Source organism: Ascaphus truei, chromosome 3 (genome assembly GCF_040206685.1).
Source record: "Ascaphus truei isolate aAscTru1 chromosome 3, aAscTru1.hap1, whole genome shotgun sequence".
NCBI lineage: Eukaryota > Metazoa > Chordata > Amphibia > Anura > Ascaphidae > Ascaphus > Ascaphus truei.
In genome coordinates, this window is record NC_134485.1 from 366,161,054 (window position 1) to 366,179,134 (window position 18,081).

General features: G+C 40.9%; 1 protein-coding gene across 1 annotated transcript in view; it reads right to left on the minus strand.

The window, feature by feature from the left end:
* Nucleotides 1-3,207: 3,207 nt before the first annotated feature.
* Nucleotides 3,208-18,081, minus strand: part of RXFP2 (relaxin family peptide receptor 2) — a 211,798-nt gene continuing 196,924 nt past the window's right edge. Inside the window, exons 16-17 of the mRNA XM_075593187.1 lie at nucleotides 6,098-6,316; nucleotides 3,208-3,476 (exon numbers count right to left, since the gene is read on the minus strand). Of these exons, the coding sequence (XP_075449302.1) occupies nucleotides 3,208-3,476; nucleotides 6,098-6,316 (488 nt within the window). The remainder of the gene's footprint in view (nucleotides 3,477-6,097; nucleotides 6,317-18,081) is intronic.

Sequence of the window (18,081 nt, forward strand, 5' to 3'; positions counted from 1 at the left end):
TGTTTAATTCTGGAGGTATCAGTTGCTTAAAATTGGCCTCACTGGGAGGTTAAAATTATTTATTCATTTATTTATTTATAAAATGTTTTACCAGGAAGTAATACATTGAGAGTTACCTCTCGTTTTCAAGTATGTCCTGGGCACAGAGTAAAACAAATAATACATGGTTACAAGTACAGTTACATAAATGAACAGGGTATACATTAAATACAAGACATTGCGTGCACAGTTAAAGAAAATATATATTATGAGCGTATGAAACAGTTACAGACCAGGTTAAAATGTGAGGCAGCTGCTTTTCACATTTATTGAGACAAGAGGTGCCATGGTAACAGCTAATACAGTACAATATTAATCAGGTGGAAACTCAGCAAAATGAGAAACAAATCAGCTCAATATGAACAGATTATGAGATTAGTCATTGATCTTTGATAGGGCTGATCGGGGCACTATGGCAAGGAAACTCCCATTGACTTCAATGGGAGTTGTGGGATAGTGCCCCAAACACCCACATCACATTTGAATGAATATCCTCCATTGAATCAACAGGATTGAATATATTAAAAGATGTGGTGTAGTCTGGTAGTCTGGCATTTCTGTCTTATTAATTATGAAAGTAAATAATGCAGTGAGAAAGGCATACTGGGGTCGCAATACATTGAAAGCACACATTTAAGGTGCCACCTTGTATACAATCTCTAATGCATCATAATGTTTATGTACAGTATAGATTTATAAACTTATATAAGATTCTAAACAGGTAAAATATGGCCTGATAGTGGATGTACTGTATACCAGTGTCACTATCGCTTACAATTAATAACAATGCTACATCTATTTCAAATTTCCGAGGGTCAGATATAAAGCAGTTTTCAGAAAGAGAGAGACCACAAATATATTACAAGGAGGACAAATAAAGGCCACCTGTACATTTATACATATACATTTTTTTTGTGCCCGAAATTTGGGATTAGTGTTTCAAGTGAAATGTGCAGATGTGTTCTAAGCATAATGTTTCAATTCCAAGAAGAAATAACATAAGGAGACCAGTTGGGAGTTGGCAACCACAGTAGAGTTGTGCCCCATTGCGGAGGTGGGTTACACCGGGTAAACATAACACCATGAGTTGATCGAAAATATGGGCAAAACACAGTTTGTGCAGTAACTACTCTATAGGTGAAGCAGAGGTGTGTCGATGACTAATCTCGGCAATGAGTTCAACATGGGTGTTCACAAGTTAAAATGCACCTGTCATATTAGAGGCCAATTTAGAGTTGGATTATTCGCTGTTCTTAATTTAAGAATACATTGATTATGCGCCAGCAGGGAACAAGTATCAAGATACATGATAAGAACTCACACTTTTCAGAACTTTTTTTGAAAAAATGGAGTGGCTCATTGAGTGAAGGCACAGACTCTGAAAACAATCATACCGAGTTTGAAGAAGGGGACCCTTATTCAAATCCCAATGTCATCTCCTTGTGACCTTGGGCAAGCCATTTTATCTCCCTGTGCTTCAAGCAAAAAAAAATAGATTGTAAGCTCTGCAGGGCAGGGACATGTGCCTGCAAATATTCTATGTACATCGCTGCGCACACTGTCAGGGCTATACAAGAAGAAATATTATTATTGGAAGCTTTGCCTGCAATTTGTGCTTTTTTTCATATACAGGTACTACCTGGCAATGTTTGCTCTTTAGTGAAATAGATTTAGACCCCACAGTAGAAGAGAAGGAATGTATAGATATTTGGCATGTCTTATGTACTATACTCAATGAGCACTTTGACTACCTCTCCGCGTGTTGGCTGCTTGATTCCTGCGTCATGATGTTGCAGAGGTTGCTTCGGCTATGCAGAGTTGTTGCTGACTGAAGGGAGGCGCCCCAAAAGTAACATCGCATAGGGAGTGTACTTATTTACTGAAGCACTAATGTAACGCAGATTTAGTTATTTGGTACAAACGCATGGTTTATGCAGAGACGTACAATTGCGTAAATATTGCACTATCCCATGGAGCCAATTGAAGACCTCATTATAATAATTTAAGAACAGTCATTTGCGTGTCTGTTGCGCCTAAGCCTAAATCAAGTTCTTACTTCTAAAATAGCGGTGGTGCAGTACTATCTTCTTTATGACAACGCTATTTTTGCGACTACTGTATATATATTATGGCATTTACATAGCAATAATTGGCAGTGGAGCTTTGACAGATGACACAGAAAATGAAGAAACCCCCAAGCCAAGAAAAATGAGACAAAAAGCAGAGACATGAGTAAAGCACCTATTAACATGTTGTATTTGTATAAAAACATACTTTGGGGACCATGAACTATAATATATTTTCTGTGGACACACTATTTTAATTTGAACCCTTTCCAGACTGTTAAAGTGAGAGAAAGTGGTAAATGAATGTACACATAAAGGTCAAGGTTTTGCTATGATTTAACAAGTACTGTATATTTGGCTAAATGTTTGATTTCTAATTGCTGGTTGTATAGAAAGTGTAATACAATTTACATGTTATCCTGAGATTGACACCCATCATTGGTGTCTCGTTATGCCAAACAGTCATATGTGCTAATGAACAATGCATCCCATTGTTTAACTTTTTTTCTATTTGCCTATTACTATATTATGCACTGTAGTCATTATCCTATATTTGTGAGTGTTTTAGAAAAGAATGTTACATTAATTGTACTGCATTTCTTGTAAATAAAATGTAAGAACGGGATATACTGTAGAAATATTTCTGTGTAAAAAATAATTGACGCATATATCTCTAAATAAATTGTCGGCTCCTATAAGGAGAGTAGTTAGTCACAGTACAACACCACTGATATCCTCTATTTGTATGGTTTATTCAGAAGTGACAGCGATGGGCAGTAATGTAGGGGTAAAAACAAAGCCTGTATGGCTTAATATGCAAAAAATAATAGGGTTATTTTTACTCTCAATCTGTAGTTTGGTATTTCAGGGGTGGTAATAAGGAATAGTGCCTTTCAGTAAAGATGATGCTCTGTGTATCTGATGTATCTGTGACATGTCACGGTAATGATTACAGCATTATCTGCCTTTTCATCCGCCACAGAGATTTAAAGGATAACACAAACGTTTTCTAAAACATTTGTGTATTGTGTTTAACTCATAGAAAGATGCAGGTATGTGCATTATGTTCAGGCTCGAGTCACATGCACTGTCTTTCTCTCCATCATGTTGGTTGGATCATGCTATCGTTAAAAGTTTTCATATTGAGACATCCAAGTGCAAATGAAGACTGATGAACAACGGCATCTTCTGACCATACAATTGAAGTTGATAAGCTTTTTCTGTCAGTCCTGAATATAGATTTTCTTCGCTGCTTGTGTAATAGTTTTTTAAGCTTCTCTTTGAAGAAACTTGTGGTCAGAGTATAAAGAATGGGGTTCAAGGCACTGTTGATAGGTAAAATAAATATAACAATCCATGAGGTAACCGTGCCTAAAAAACAAAATGAGCAGGAGAGCTTTTAGCAATTTGATTACAAACTGATGCATGATAATAATACGCCTTATTAACCTGTTTGGTATACACCAATATCATAATACTATTCTAACATATTATCATATTTTACTATAAACACAAAAAGGGATATGTGACTACAGTAGTTAAAGCTGCAAAGTATACATTTTGGAAAGATTGGCCTCATTTTCCCTATATTTTTAATCACAGATTTCATTTTGAAATTCACCATCTGTTTTTCTATTTTGAAGAAAAAATAATACTTTCTTTGAGCTCTAACTAGACCAAGTCAAAAGCAATACTGTATGTTCTGTATCTATGTATGTATTCTGTATCTTTATTTATATACAGTAGCGCACTCAGTGCTTTACAAAAGAAACAATACAATACAGGGAATTATAATACAATAAGTGCAACAAACAAAATCCGACAATAGGTATAACAGAGCTAACGATCTAAGCGGTATGTTGGGAGACATAGAGATAGCAGGTGAGGGAATAAGTGCACGTGATGGCAGTGTTTGGCCACAATGGTTGGTAGTAGTGATGGTGGGTGTGGGACAGTAGTCACAAGTCTAGGATATTGAAATGCTTCATTTAAGGGGTGAGTTTTAAGGTTTGACTTAAAGGTACGGAGAGAAGGTGCTTAGCGTATATAGAGTGGAAGGGAGTTCCACAGGGAAGTGACAGTGAGGGGAAAGGTTAAATGCGAGAGAGCAGTAGAGGTACTGTAAAAGGGGTGGAAAGGAGACGGTTATTAGTAGAGTGCAGAAGACAACCAGGGACAAAACAGGAGATCAAAGCTGATATATGGGGAGGAGCAGATGAGTGGGAAACCTTGAAAGTAAGGAGGAGGACTTTGTAGGTGATCCGAAACTTGATGCGAAGCCAGGAGAGGGAGGCAAGGAGGAGAGGAGCAGGGACTGTTTTCTGAGAAAGGGAAATTATTCTAGCATAAGAATGTTGTATAGATTGCAAGGAAGAAAGAAAGGGAGATCTGTTAGCAAAACATTAAAATACTGTAATCCAGACAGGAGAGCGTAAGGGCATGCATTATTGTACTAGCATTAGGTTGCTAAAGGAAAGGATGGATTTGGCAATGTTACGGAGGAAGGCGCAATGCATTTTTGGAATGGCATGAATGAGAATGGAGAAGCACGTTTTTCACAGTTAAATAAAAACATAGAATTTTATGGCAGAAAATAAACTACTTGGTCCACCTAAACTGTCTTTTATAACACTTCAAACACTGTTTAACAATTAGCCTCTTAGCACTTTTTGTTTGGAGGCTATTCCTGCTGTGAAGAAGTACTTCCTCACATTTCCCACTTAGTGAATCTAGCACCCGTCAGCTTAAGAGCCTGACCTCTTATCCTGGAACGTCTCTTTCTGTCACATATGCTTCCCTCCTACATATTGTTGAAACACTTTCTATATTTTGGGACTGTATTAGCAAATCTGAATTTGCAAATGTTAAATTATGAAGACATTATACAAAATGGTAGAAAAGCTACAATACAGGATTCAATTTAGTCAAATTCCAATCCGTGGCCATTATACGATAAGCCACTGCATGATGCCACTTGTATGACGTGGAGAAGATTTTAGTTGCATTCATTTCAACGATCTCTTCTGCAGCATTAAACGTGTATTGAAAAGGTCCTATGATGGTGAGTGGGCCTGTATATGCACCAAAGGAGAATGTAGTGTTTATACACTTCTAGAGGGATATTAATCACAGTCCATGTAGCTGTGATACATAATCCTTGATTTTGGTAAGGTTTCTTTGGACAGAAGCATGGCCTAGTAGGGTTCTAGATATATCCATATCATATTAGGGGATAGAATACAAAGTATCCATCATTCTTGAATCAGCATACCAAGAGGCAGGAATCTCGCACAGGTATTCCTGTGCGGGAAACTAATGCTATAAGGAGATAACAAGGTGACAGAGGAAGCAAGTATTACAAGAAACCCTGGTAATCTTCTCTCGACAGCGAATAAGCTTATGATGCCTTACAGCTTAACAACTATAGTAAAATAACCTTCAGATGCAAGAGGCATGTCTCAGCATTTGGTATTATTCAAACATTGGAGCTATCCAGCAGCTGGTTTAGCTCACACTGCTACAGCTTCTCCCCTTAATAGCGGTAGTTGTGTGTTCTGAGCCTGTTAAGTCTGTCATTACCCCTTTCCTTACAAGGTGCCCTAAGGATTTGTGAGTCATTTAAATATGCTTTTCATTTCTCCCCGGTGGATCCCTTCTTTTGCATTTGTGCATGTGTTTGAAGGGGGTTGAGGGAATATATAGTACTTGGGACTCTACTAAAATACATCTTCTCTTCAAAAACCAGGGAAGAATTTGTGCGTTTCTACTTACAAATGAATGCTGCTAAATAAATTTGAAGATGAGTGCCCAGGCCAGAGGCCAATTAGAAAACATGGTCTGCTGATTATTCCAGTTTGACTTGTTATTTAATAAAATACTTCATTTTATGCAATCTTCCATGTGTGTCCTGTCAAAAGTACCAACATATAGTACACAGTGATCACCGTCCATTAGGCTAACAATTTCCCAATAATATTATCAACACAGCTTACCTGGGATTTCTACATTAAAAAGAGAGAGAATTTTCAAAAGAAACACAGGAATCCAACACACTGCATCAGATAAAACGATGAAAAAAAATCTATTGGCCACAGCAACATCTCTGTGGGTGTGACTTCTGAATTCTGACGTTCGGAGTGCAGTCTTTTGAATGGAACAAAACATACTGACATAGGAAAATACTATTATGATGAAGGCTAGAAGGTTCACACCTGGTAGGTAAATAAAAAGAAAGAGAAATGTATCTGTAACAATTATTTTTTGGACATATCAAAAAATGCAATGGCATAACTGTATTTCCGTTGCAGGACACAGATCTTAGAAAAATACTTTGCCCAGTAACTATATTGGCATCAACATCTCATTTTTCTTAATAAACAACTTCATCATATATGTCTTACTATTCCCAAAATAATATAGAATAATAATATGGAATGATACCCAAGCCTTATTAGAGTTCCCACCAGCTCACTGATATGAGCACTGACTTAGTTACAGAACTGTCTGATGGAGTAAGAAGACACTGCAGCGCACTGAGCTTGTGTGCGAGCAGTTAATTCTCCTTCACTTTGGCATCACGTAACGTGTCTGTAACAAGGGACTTATCCCTGTTCACAATGTGCCTCTAATCCAGCAGTGTGGTGGTTAACTGCTGGTAGGCAATTAACTAACACCACCTGGCTGATTACAGGGGTTAGAAAAGCATGCCTCTGAGACAGGAAGTGAGACTCCTTAGTACACAACTGGGCTGAACAAGGAGACAGACGTCTTGAGCCTGTCAAAAGAGACTGCAAGCTGACAACAAGACACAGGGGATAATACTTCTATACCTGGATCCTGACATTGCCTTATCACACATGGGTGTGGACACCAGGAGAACAAAAAAGCCTTCCCCTACAGCAACCCAGCTAACAGATAAGACTTTTCTTTTAAGACTATTATCTATGTCTATCTAAGTATATGAATGTCTCTATGTCTCTATGGTGAATGCTGGGCAAACCATGCAGTTAGAGAGAATTGGATCACAAGTGTATATATATACTCCAGAGTGGAGCGGATTTTGTTTGCTGGTTTTCTGGTTTACATTTTTGCTGTGTTTAAAGCAACAGGCGCAATAAAGCCTTATTTTAATTTCACCTTAAAACAGTCTCCATTGCATACCTCTGAACACGTCTCTTACATATGGTGTTAGAAGTGGGATGAAAGGTGGCCCTTAAAGTTAAAAGGGGAGATTGCCTGTGAAATGTTTTGTGCTTTTTGCCTGCATAGTTCCTGCAAACAGACTGAGCAACAAAGCAAAGAATCTCATGCAGCAGATACCAGAATTAAAGGGATACACATCCAGGCAGGAAATCTACACTGCACTGAAGAAAGCCACAAAACCACAGATGGACTCTTTTCCCCAATCCCAAGAGGAGAGAGAGAGAGAGACTGCTGAAGCAGGTAAACCTTACTTGCCTATCACAATAAAGTGTAATATGGTCGTTGAAATAGGGGTTTTGCCTTCCAGCCATAGTCAGGGTTCAAGAAGTAAGTTAGCCCTTAAAAGGGATAGACGTTTGTTGTTTTCAAATGTTTCGCTGAAGCAGTGAATACAGATGGTGACCCACGAGCGGTACTGATTCTGCAAGTAAAGGTTGCCACACCGCATAGGACTACCAGCTGTGAATGGAGTATATGCAGAAAAGTGTGAAAATTGATGCAAGACTGTGCTGAAGCAGGGGAATTTTCAGCAAGCAAGTGCTGAGTGTAAAATTGCCCTACTGGGGAAAAAGGGATTGCTGAACTGTGTAAAAGGTATCCCAAAGCCAATTGCTGAGTGTTGAGTTGCCCTGCCGGGACTGGAAAAAATATTCCACTGCAAAGAATATTTTTTTTTCTGCAAGTAAAGTCTGCCTATGTATCTTGGGAGTAAAACAGGCACCCAAAGTGTGAAGAGTGAATGCCATAATACCCAAAGATGAGACTGAAAATTACTGAACTCAAGCAGAAAACCACATTAGTTTGCTGAAGCGGAGGAATTGGACCTAGCAAGTAAATGGTGTAAAGCAAATAGAAGTTTTTACTTAGCAACTGCACATCCAGTATACCTTATGAGAAAAAATGCACAGTACTGCTGATGTTTTAAAACTTACAAAAGGAAAGAAAAAGTCTACGGAGATGCCAGTGAGAGCTACGACCTCTACAAGCACAATATGCCCACCGGTAGGACTATCACAAGCTTGGGTTCTAGAAAATACACTGGCAAAAGCTACAATAGCGCCTCCAGAGGTCAGAAAGAAAAATACACCTGATTGCCCCAAAATGGAGGGCAAAACGCGCGTTCCTGGAATGAACCCTACCCCACGGAAGAGTGGCCCTTCCAGTCCGATGAGGAGGAAGACATCTCTTACGGGGAGCCCAAACCGAGTCACACCCACAAAATACCCCAAGAATGATGGGGGTGCCTGATCTCGGTACGAACCGAAAAGACCGCTCCCTATGATGACGAATATGATCGGCAGGAGAAAGAGCAGGAGCAGCAGATCACCGAATATTTCCATCAGCTAATACAGTTGCAAAAAAGCATGGTGGAACCAGTGAAGCTGCTAAAATTTCAAATGAAGATGGAGACCCCAGCATCCCTGAGGGGACAGAGTCATCCAAAACAAAATGGTGAAAAAAGAAAAGCGGTTCTTCACGTACCGTGGAAGGAACAGACACGTCCGCAGATCCCGCTGAGAAAAAGGGGGACCAAGATGCCCTGCAGCCTAGAGAAAATGGAGGATTCGTCATGCGAATGACCAAATATCCAGAGGGCCCAAGGCAGAAGTAGGGTGACCTAAAGAAGTGTCTGTCCAGTGCCAACAGTGAGGAACCCTAAATCAACCGTCCCAGGGAAGCGGAAGACGGAACCAGTGAGTGACGATCCATTGACGAGCCCTGAAGATGCCCTGAAAATTGCCAGGCGTGACTGTGATCTGCTCCGGGAACAATTGAAACTGAAGAAAGATGGTTACGCAGAGCTACTGAAAAATAACGTGGAACTACAGAAGAATGTGCTCACGATGTACTCTTTGGTCAGGACAGAATTGGACGATCTCAAAACTGTGCTAGATACTGCAAACTATTACCGCCATGGATGAAATGCTTAGCCAATCTGATAAAATGATGGCTAAGCGGAAGCGGAAGTATGAGGAGGCACTGAAGGAGATTACAGTCTTTCAGCAAGATGTTAGCAATCTTCTCGCAACACTGGATGCCTCACAGCATGAGATCAACAGCGGCCACACAAAACTGAAGTCTCCAGAAAGGAACTACATAGTCTCGCTGGGAGCTGGACAATTCTATTGTCAATCTTAATACAGATCTGAAAGTCTCTCAGAAGGAGCTTCAGACCCTCAACCTAGAGAAGGTAATCTCACGCCAGGAGATTGTCATTCTCAAAGCAGATGTGCGTAAATGGAAGGAGGACTACATGGAGGCCCTGAAAGACTACAGAGAGTGCAAAAAGAGAAAATGTAAGACTGAAAGAAGAGAATTCTCATTTGACAGACCACGTCAAAGAAAATAATGAAAAGCTGCACGAGTTTAAAGAAATAAATTAACTTTTGGAAGAGGAAAAGTTTGAAGCAAAGCACCGACTGCAGAACCAACTGCAAGGTCTGCGTACGCACCTCCAGAATGTTGAGGAGAAGCAGCAAATTCTGCAGGAAGACAATCTGCAGGCTGAAAAAGAAAAAGGGCTGCAGGAATGTCTGATTACCCAGTATGTCCCTGCAAAGCAGCATGAGAAACTGAAGGCTACCCTGAGTATCACCAAAGCATCGCTAGAGGCCAAGCTTAGAGCCCAGGTGATTCGACACAAGAGGGAGCACAAGAAGGTCCAGAAACTGAGACAAGTAACTGTGGCCCAAGCAAAGAAATTCACAGGGCTTCACAATACAATGAAAATGTGGAAGCAAGCTCAGAGAAAGCAAAGTGCGCAGATAAATTCCCTGAGAAGAGACTTGCAAGACGCACTCAAACAGTGATCTGTCACGAATGAGTTTACAGTACTACAAGGAGAAGTATTGACCCTGACCAAGCATCAGTATCCCACAGCCACAAAAACCCAAAGGAAAAAGGGTACAGTGAGAGCTGGGAGCACCGCTCGCCTAAAAAACAAGATTGCAAAGTCTGAACCCTAAACAAGCACTAGCTAAACCTTCAGCCACCGAACAGGCAACAAAAAAAGGTATAAGTGCAGAATCAAAACCAGAAGAATCCTTAGATGATGAAGCTGAAAAGATGGGACATTCTCTGGAAGTGGATCTGGAATTGCAACTGAATCCCAAAGAAGCTGAACTAGCAACTCCATTGAGTGGAAAAAGTGCAGAGAGACAGCTTCAAGAGCGGAAAACTCAAAGGGCTATTCTTAATCACTCTGCAACTGTTGCCATACAGTCTGCCTACAATAAGAAGAGCACCCGATGCAAGGGAAATCTCATGACCGCGCATGCAGTAAAAAGACTATTCTTGGAAAAAGTCCTCCTCGAGCGACTGAGGAGTGCTGATCTCAAGCACCTTCGGGAGGAGACACGAATAAACTGGAGAAAGGGCTCCAATCCCAGCGGGACTGAGGGTTCTCTTCCTCCATCCACTCTCATTCAAGTCACAGAAAGATCTTGAATGAGAGTGGAAGGCTGGGCTTTGGCTGTGGCAAGCCCGAGCTTCCCACAAACAGGGGAGGTATGTAACAGGGGACTTATCCCTGTTCACAAATGTGCCTCTAATCCAGCAGTGTGGTGGTTAACTGCTGGTAGGCAATTAACTAACACCACCTAGCTGATTACAAGGGTTAGAAAAAGCCTGCCTCTGAGACAGGAAGTGAGACTCCTTAGTCCACAACTGGGCTGAACAAGGAGACAGACGTCTTGAGCCTGTCAAAAGAGACTACAAGCTGACAACAAGACACGGGGGATAATACTTCTATACCTGGATCCTGACATTGCCTTATCACACACGGGTGTGGACACCAGGAGGACAAAGAAGCCTTCCCCTACAGCAACCCAGCTAACAGATAAGACTTTTCTTTTAAGACTATTAACTATGTCTATCTGAGTATATGAATGTCTCTATGGTGAATGGAAACAAAAAGAAAACAGCGCACAACGCCAAATAGTGAAGTAAGTAATAGAATGTATTACAATGTTAAAGGGGTAATAAATCTGCGTACATCAGATAGAAATAACATGTGCATTTAGTGCATAACACACTGGTTACCACTCTGTAGCTGTAAAACAGGACGGTCTGGCACTCAGCTGTCTCTGCAGGAGCCTCTATGATGGTTCTGGGGCATGGGATCCTTCATGCACTCCTCACACAGCAGGACGCTGCTCACAAGGGGATTCCTTTCAAGCAGCCTGGTAATACTGCAGATTCAGACACTTAGTGGGACCGCTCCTCAACCGGCGATATACTGCCTCCAGGGGAATTCCCCTACAGTCCCCCGTCTCTCCTGTGTAGATTTGCTGCTTTTCCCAGCTGCTATGATCTTAGGGCAGTCCAGAGCTGTTGGAATTGCTCTGCAAACACTTCCGCAGCTGCAGGGGCTTACACAGCGTGCCACGATGTCGCTCCGTCACGTGGTGTAGCGGAGTGACGTCACAGTTCTCGTGGCAATGGAGGAATCAATAGGGAGGAAGAAGGAGAGTCTCTTACAGTCTCTTACCGGCGCAGAAATCGCTCAGTTAGCACGGTGGCAGCCAATATAAGCTGATAGTGATACAAATCCAAAGGATGAATATAGGCAAAATTATGGCATTCATACATCCAACATGTTTCGTAGATCTAACTACCTCTTCAGGGAATAATTTGGCCATTACCCAGAGGTCTTAAATACCTCTCAGAGATGTCTCATTGGTCAAACAATTAGAGTTAGACCAATCATCTGAGCTATGGTCAAAGTATTAGGGAAGATTTATTTTTACTTTTAAAACAACAACTTTATTAACAAATGAACAATCACATATATAAATACATTCTATTCCTTACTTCACTATTTGGCGTTGTGCGCTGTTTTCTTTTTGTTTCCATTTCTTAGAGTGTGTGGGGTGCTGAGCCACCCCTAATGTTTATAGCAGCAGACGCCCTTATCAACCACACGGTTATGTTATAATTTAATTATTTAATCACTTATTCACTGTGGTATTGTGGTTTACTTTATTTATATATGGTTTAGTCACTGCACTGTATTCAATTATAAGGAGATAGATAGTAGCGCACAGTTTATTTCTGTTTTTCCTCTATGGTGAATGCTGGGCTAACCACGCAGTTAGAGAGAACTGGATCACAAGTGTATATATACTCCAGAGTGGAGCGGATTTTGTTTGCTGATTTACATGTTCGCGTGTTTTAAGCAACAGGCGCAATAAAGCCTTATTTACATTTCCCCTTAAAACAGTCTCCATTGCGTACCTCTGAACACGTCTCTTACAGCGTCACTGACGTCCAACACAATACACTATGCAATGGGCCAAAATATGTTTTACTCCTCCTAGTAGCTATGTAATCGTAATTAGGGGACGCCCACCTCCCAGCAGTGATATTTACTGATGCAGCGGCCGTTATTCGAACACTTCACGCGGCAATTAATGCGGGAAACCGTGATCACAACGGGGACAAAGCTCGCTGTGTTTAAAGAACTGACTGCGGCGCATTAGCTTCCCAAAGCAGGGACCCCTGCTGTGTGAATGCTACCGGCGCCTGCCTTTGTGTAATAGACACACAGAAAGAGAGTCTGAATCAGTTCCTCTAACTGTGCGCCTCTCACAGGCGATCGCGGAGTTTTATTAAAATTCTAAAATTACAGTGTTGTAGCTGGGGGTCTCCTGAGCTGAACAAAGTTTATTTCAGCCTTGGAGACCCCCTACTTCCCGAGTTACAGGCCCAGTTATGGGGTGCTGGTATCCCCGTCATGTTAAAATCCTGTGGGTCATGTGACCGCAGGACTAGAGGGATAAGGGCACCCCATAACTGGGCCTGTAACTCGGGAAGTAGGGGGTCGCCAAGGCTGAAATAAACTTTGTTCAGCTCAAGAGACCCCCTGCTCACGCACACAATAAATAAAAATTAAAAATGTAGCAGCTTCATTACCTTAGCAATGCCCGCTAAGGCAATGAAGGGGTTAAGGCACAGGTGCTAACCCTGTGTGTAAAAAACCTAAAACATGGCATACACAGTACAGTACATTTAAATAAATCACCTCCCCCCCCCCCCCGTACCACCAAACACACTACATTACATTAATGGGCCAAATAACTATTATCCAGATATGGATAATAGATTATTTGGCCCATTATTAAACACAGTAACTACAGTAGCATAATAAAATAAATACAGTTCTATTGTACTTACTACCACCGTAAAACAGTACATTCTGACACATACTACACTACAGTACTGTATGCCAAGCAATGCTCTAAATAAAATAAAATAAAATAAATAAATTACCATAAATCAATCCATTCACAAATCAATTACAATACAATCCAAATCAATTACTGTACACAATTCACTATTCAAATCCTAGAAACAAAACAAGGAATCAGAAATAAATTAACATCAATCGACTAAATCTAACCAACAATAAGCCACTATTAAAAAGCAAGCCCCCCCCCCCCTGAAATAAACCATAGCAAACACATTTGCACACCAAGCTGCAAAATACAGTTAAAAATGCATCAAAAAAAAGCAAGCAAACATGAGCAATACAAGCTTTTATTTGCTCTGTATTATGTATATCCATAGGGACATACATAAATAGAGAGGCAATAAATGAACATAAAAAAAAAATCAATCACATTAAAAAAAAAATTCAAAACCTGTAAAATCTAAATAAAATACATTTCTTTTGTAAACTTAACCATTACTTGTCCCACTCACCAACTCCCGTTGATACTGCTTACTCTCGAACCAATCCACGCACAGGAACCCATAAAATAATAAACCATAAAATAATAAACCATAAAAAAATAAACCATAACAATCCAGGGGTCTGTGTCTTCTATTTGTAATCCATTCCGTCTGCGGAGTCTTCACCTGTATTCTTTTTCCGCTCTTCTTCTGTTCCGCGGCCACGCCCCGGCCTTCTTCTTTAAGCGGAGATCCTCCCTCCACGCTGTCTGGCTCTAAAATGAGACGACATAGGCTTTTAAAGGCCCATGACGTCACATTTTCGTCATATGGTTCCCACGGCTCTGATTGGGCCGTGAAAACCATGTGAAAAAAAAATTAATAAAAAATTGATGACGTCATTTAAAGGCAATGATGCCAGCCAATCAGAATGGCTGTGCTGCAATTGCCTTTAAGATGACGTCATCAAAAGAAAGATGGCCACCCTCACATGGTACAGTACTTCAGCCAATCAGAAGTGGGATGCTTTGTTAAGCTAATGCGCCGCGGTCATTTAAAAAAATTTACGCGCCAAAACCGGGGAGAATTAGGGGATTATATCGTTTTCCAATTCGTGATCCGTTCGAATAACGGCCGCTGCATCAGTATACACCTCTTAATTATGATGTAGTTCCAGAAGCATCAGAAAGGTTCATATGCTTTCATACCATTTGTTAATGATTTATCTCACTCTTTTCTCTCTGTTTGCACTTCTTATGGAGAGGGAGGGAAGGGGAGGAAATCATGTTTACCTGTGTCTATACATAATATTTAAGCGTTAACAATAAATTATAAACACGAATACTGTCATTAGTTTTAAGTGTTTTAATTCAAGAATTCTATAGAGCTACAGTATATGATTCAAAAGAGAAATGTTCACTTATAAATCCGTTATGAAACCTCATGGTTAATACATCCCAGGGCTAGATGAATGGACTATACTGTACTTACTGTAAACCCCTCATTTAAACCTAATGGATTGAGCATTTTAAGTTTGAAGATCTACTCAGCCTCTTTTTCTGGAGATTCTTGTCTAGATCATCTTGTATGATATTATTCTTTAGGTGGCATATTCCACTGAACCCTAGACAATCTGTTTCACCATTATGAAAAATGTAACACTGGGGTCTCCAATTCGTTCTTAACAGAGTTTACATTTTCCCTCACTCTTTCTCGTAACTGTCTTGTTTCCCTACATATTTAAGAGCACAGATGCAGTTAATGAGATAAATGACACCTGTGATTTTACAGTTGATAAAGATTATTTTAAACTGTTCATTATTATACTGTATGGTGTCTGAGATTTTTTGCCTGGTTGCGTGTACCACATCTATATGATCCCAAAGTACTTTTTGACAACCTGTTTCAAGACACCTTTTGTTGGTAGTGTCTATTTACAAATATGTCCTTTACATTACAGGCTTGTAATGTTAGGGCTTGGACCCAGGACCTCTTTCAGATCCTGATCCAACAGTAACATATGCTAATATGTTTGAAAGATGCGCTTGATATCACACCACCTTCTTTAATAAATGCTGATGCCCATTATTCATTTTGACTTCTCAGATCTATCTTGTTCAGCTAGCAGCACTTTCTTGAGAGTTCAATGCTCGTTTATATGCCTTTTTCATGTTACTGGCCATGTATTCCCTTTTGTAAAAACTCTCTCTCAGGTCAGTAGACTGCAGCTTAAATAATTTTTCATCTGAGCAGTTCCTCCAAATTCTTAAATACTGTCCAGTTAGTATCCATGAGACCAGGTTTCTTGAATCTCTTTACACACTCTCTTTAGGTGACTTTATCACATCTCTTGGGTTCAAATATTATCTCTATGCTGATGACACAAAAAACTACTTTTCAACCCCATACTTGCTGTACAGACCTAATGGGGTCCACGGGTGGGCCCGTGAGTATCTGGCGGTCCCCGTTTCATCCCCACAGGTGTCTGGAGGCCCCCAGGTGGTTCCCATGGGGGTCTGGGGCCCTCGGGTGGTCCCTGTGGGTCTGCAGGGCCCCCACTGGGGCCCTGGTTCTTCCCCGCAGGTGACCCCCGTGGATCCGCAGGTGGTACCCATGGGTATCCGGGGGTCCTCGGGTGGCACCTGTGGGCGTCCGGGGTCCTCAGGTGTTCTCCATAGGTCCCCGCAGCCCTGCGGTACCAAACCTGTATGTAAAAAAATAAAACATGGCCTACATTTAAATAAATCAACCCCCCCGCCCCCACACCACCAAACACATACAGTACATTAAAGTAATTAAGGGGTAACATTTTTAATATGGGCATGATTAACCAATATACAAAGAAATGGTTAAGGATTACCAAAACATGCCTAAATAAAAACATCACATAGCAACATCAAACACGGGACATCTCAAAATAAAAACATCACATAGCCAAATATAAAACACAGGACATCTCAAAATAAAACACAGCACATAGCCAATTAAATATATTATAAATGCCAATCAAACAATTTAATGGTACAGTGTGTACATGATGCAAATAATCTGTGCATCATGTAACACTATGCCAATCAAAGTTCAAACTACAAGAAACAATTACAAACAATATACAATGCCATCCAAACAATAATAAAATAAAAACAAAGCAAGAAGTAAACCGAAATAAATTACCATCAATTAATCCAATCCAAAATCAATTTCAAATTCACTATTAAAACACCAAAACCAAACCATTCTGAAATAAATGCAAAGTAATCACCATCATCCAAAATCTAACTAACAAAAATTATTATATATATTATATTATATATGGGCATGATCTAACCACTGTACAAATGAATGGGTGAAGGGTGGGACTAGTTATCTGGGAGGGCGGTTAGGCCTCCTGGGTGGGTATCGGGGCAGGATGGGTTAACCCCTTAATTACTTTTGTGGTTATTAACCACTATGGTAATTAAGGGGCTAGGAGACATTAGAATGTACAGTGGCGACACTGTTTATTTGACCACGGCCGTAGCCGCGGTGTGGGGGAGCCGACGGCAAGCCGGCGGCTCATTTCGGGATCTCCCTGGCGCGTGCAGCGCGTCACTCTGGCGCCAGTCACACGGCCCAGGGTTCCCCGGCATCCCCGAAGGCTGCAGAGGCAGCAGAGGTAAGGGGGACGCTGCGCACAGCTTGCGCAAGCCAGGGGAGCCAGCCAGGGGTTTGGGGAAGGGGAGGGGAAGGAGAGGGGGGCATTTAAATTAAACGCGCGGGACGGGGCTTATTCCGGCTCGCTTGCGGCTCCGTTTTGGCGCCAGCCGGAATAAGCCCCGTTCATAAGGGGCACAAAACGGGCAAATGCTCGAATAAACTTTGCCGCTGCTGTATTTGCAATGTATTTTCTGGCAACGGAGGACAGGGACCTTGCAGTATCCTGACGAGAACAAGCATCACAGTGGCTGTGGTAAGTAGAACTGAGTTTAGTTACTTTATTAATGCTGGTTAATGTGTTTAATAATGGGCAAATAATCTATTATCCATATCTGGATAATAGTTATTTTGCCCATTACTGTACTGTATGTATGTGGTGGTGATGGTGGGGTGTGTGTATTTATTTAAATGTATGACATGTTTTATTTATTTACATACAGGGTTGTTACCGCAGGGCTGCAGGAACCTATGGAGACCACCTGAGGACCCCTAAACGCCCACGGGTACCACCCGAGGACTCCCGGACACACACGGGTACACCTGTTGACCCACGGGGGACACCTGTGTAACATAAACATAAATACTTATAAATAAATACACCCCCCTAACACATACAGTACAGTAAAGTAATGGGCAAAATTACTATTATCCACATATGGATAATAGTGCATTTGCCCATTTCAAATACATAAAGCACAATTAATACAATAAATAAATATTGCACTCACCCATGTCCGGCTGCCACTTTGAAAGCCATCCTCATCTTCATCCCCGTCCATGCCCCCCTCTGATGCTGCAAAACATAAACAAGAATAACAAAAGCCAATGTAATGTCCCCTAACCCCTTAATCACCTTAGCGGTCATTATCATCTATATTCATTAAGGGGTTAACCCACCCTCACCCAC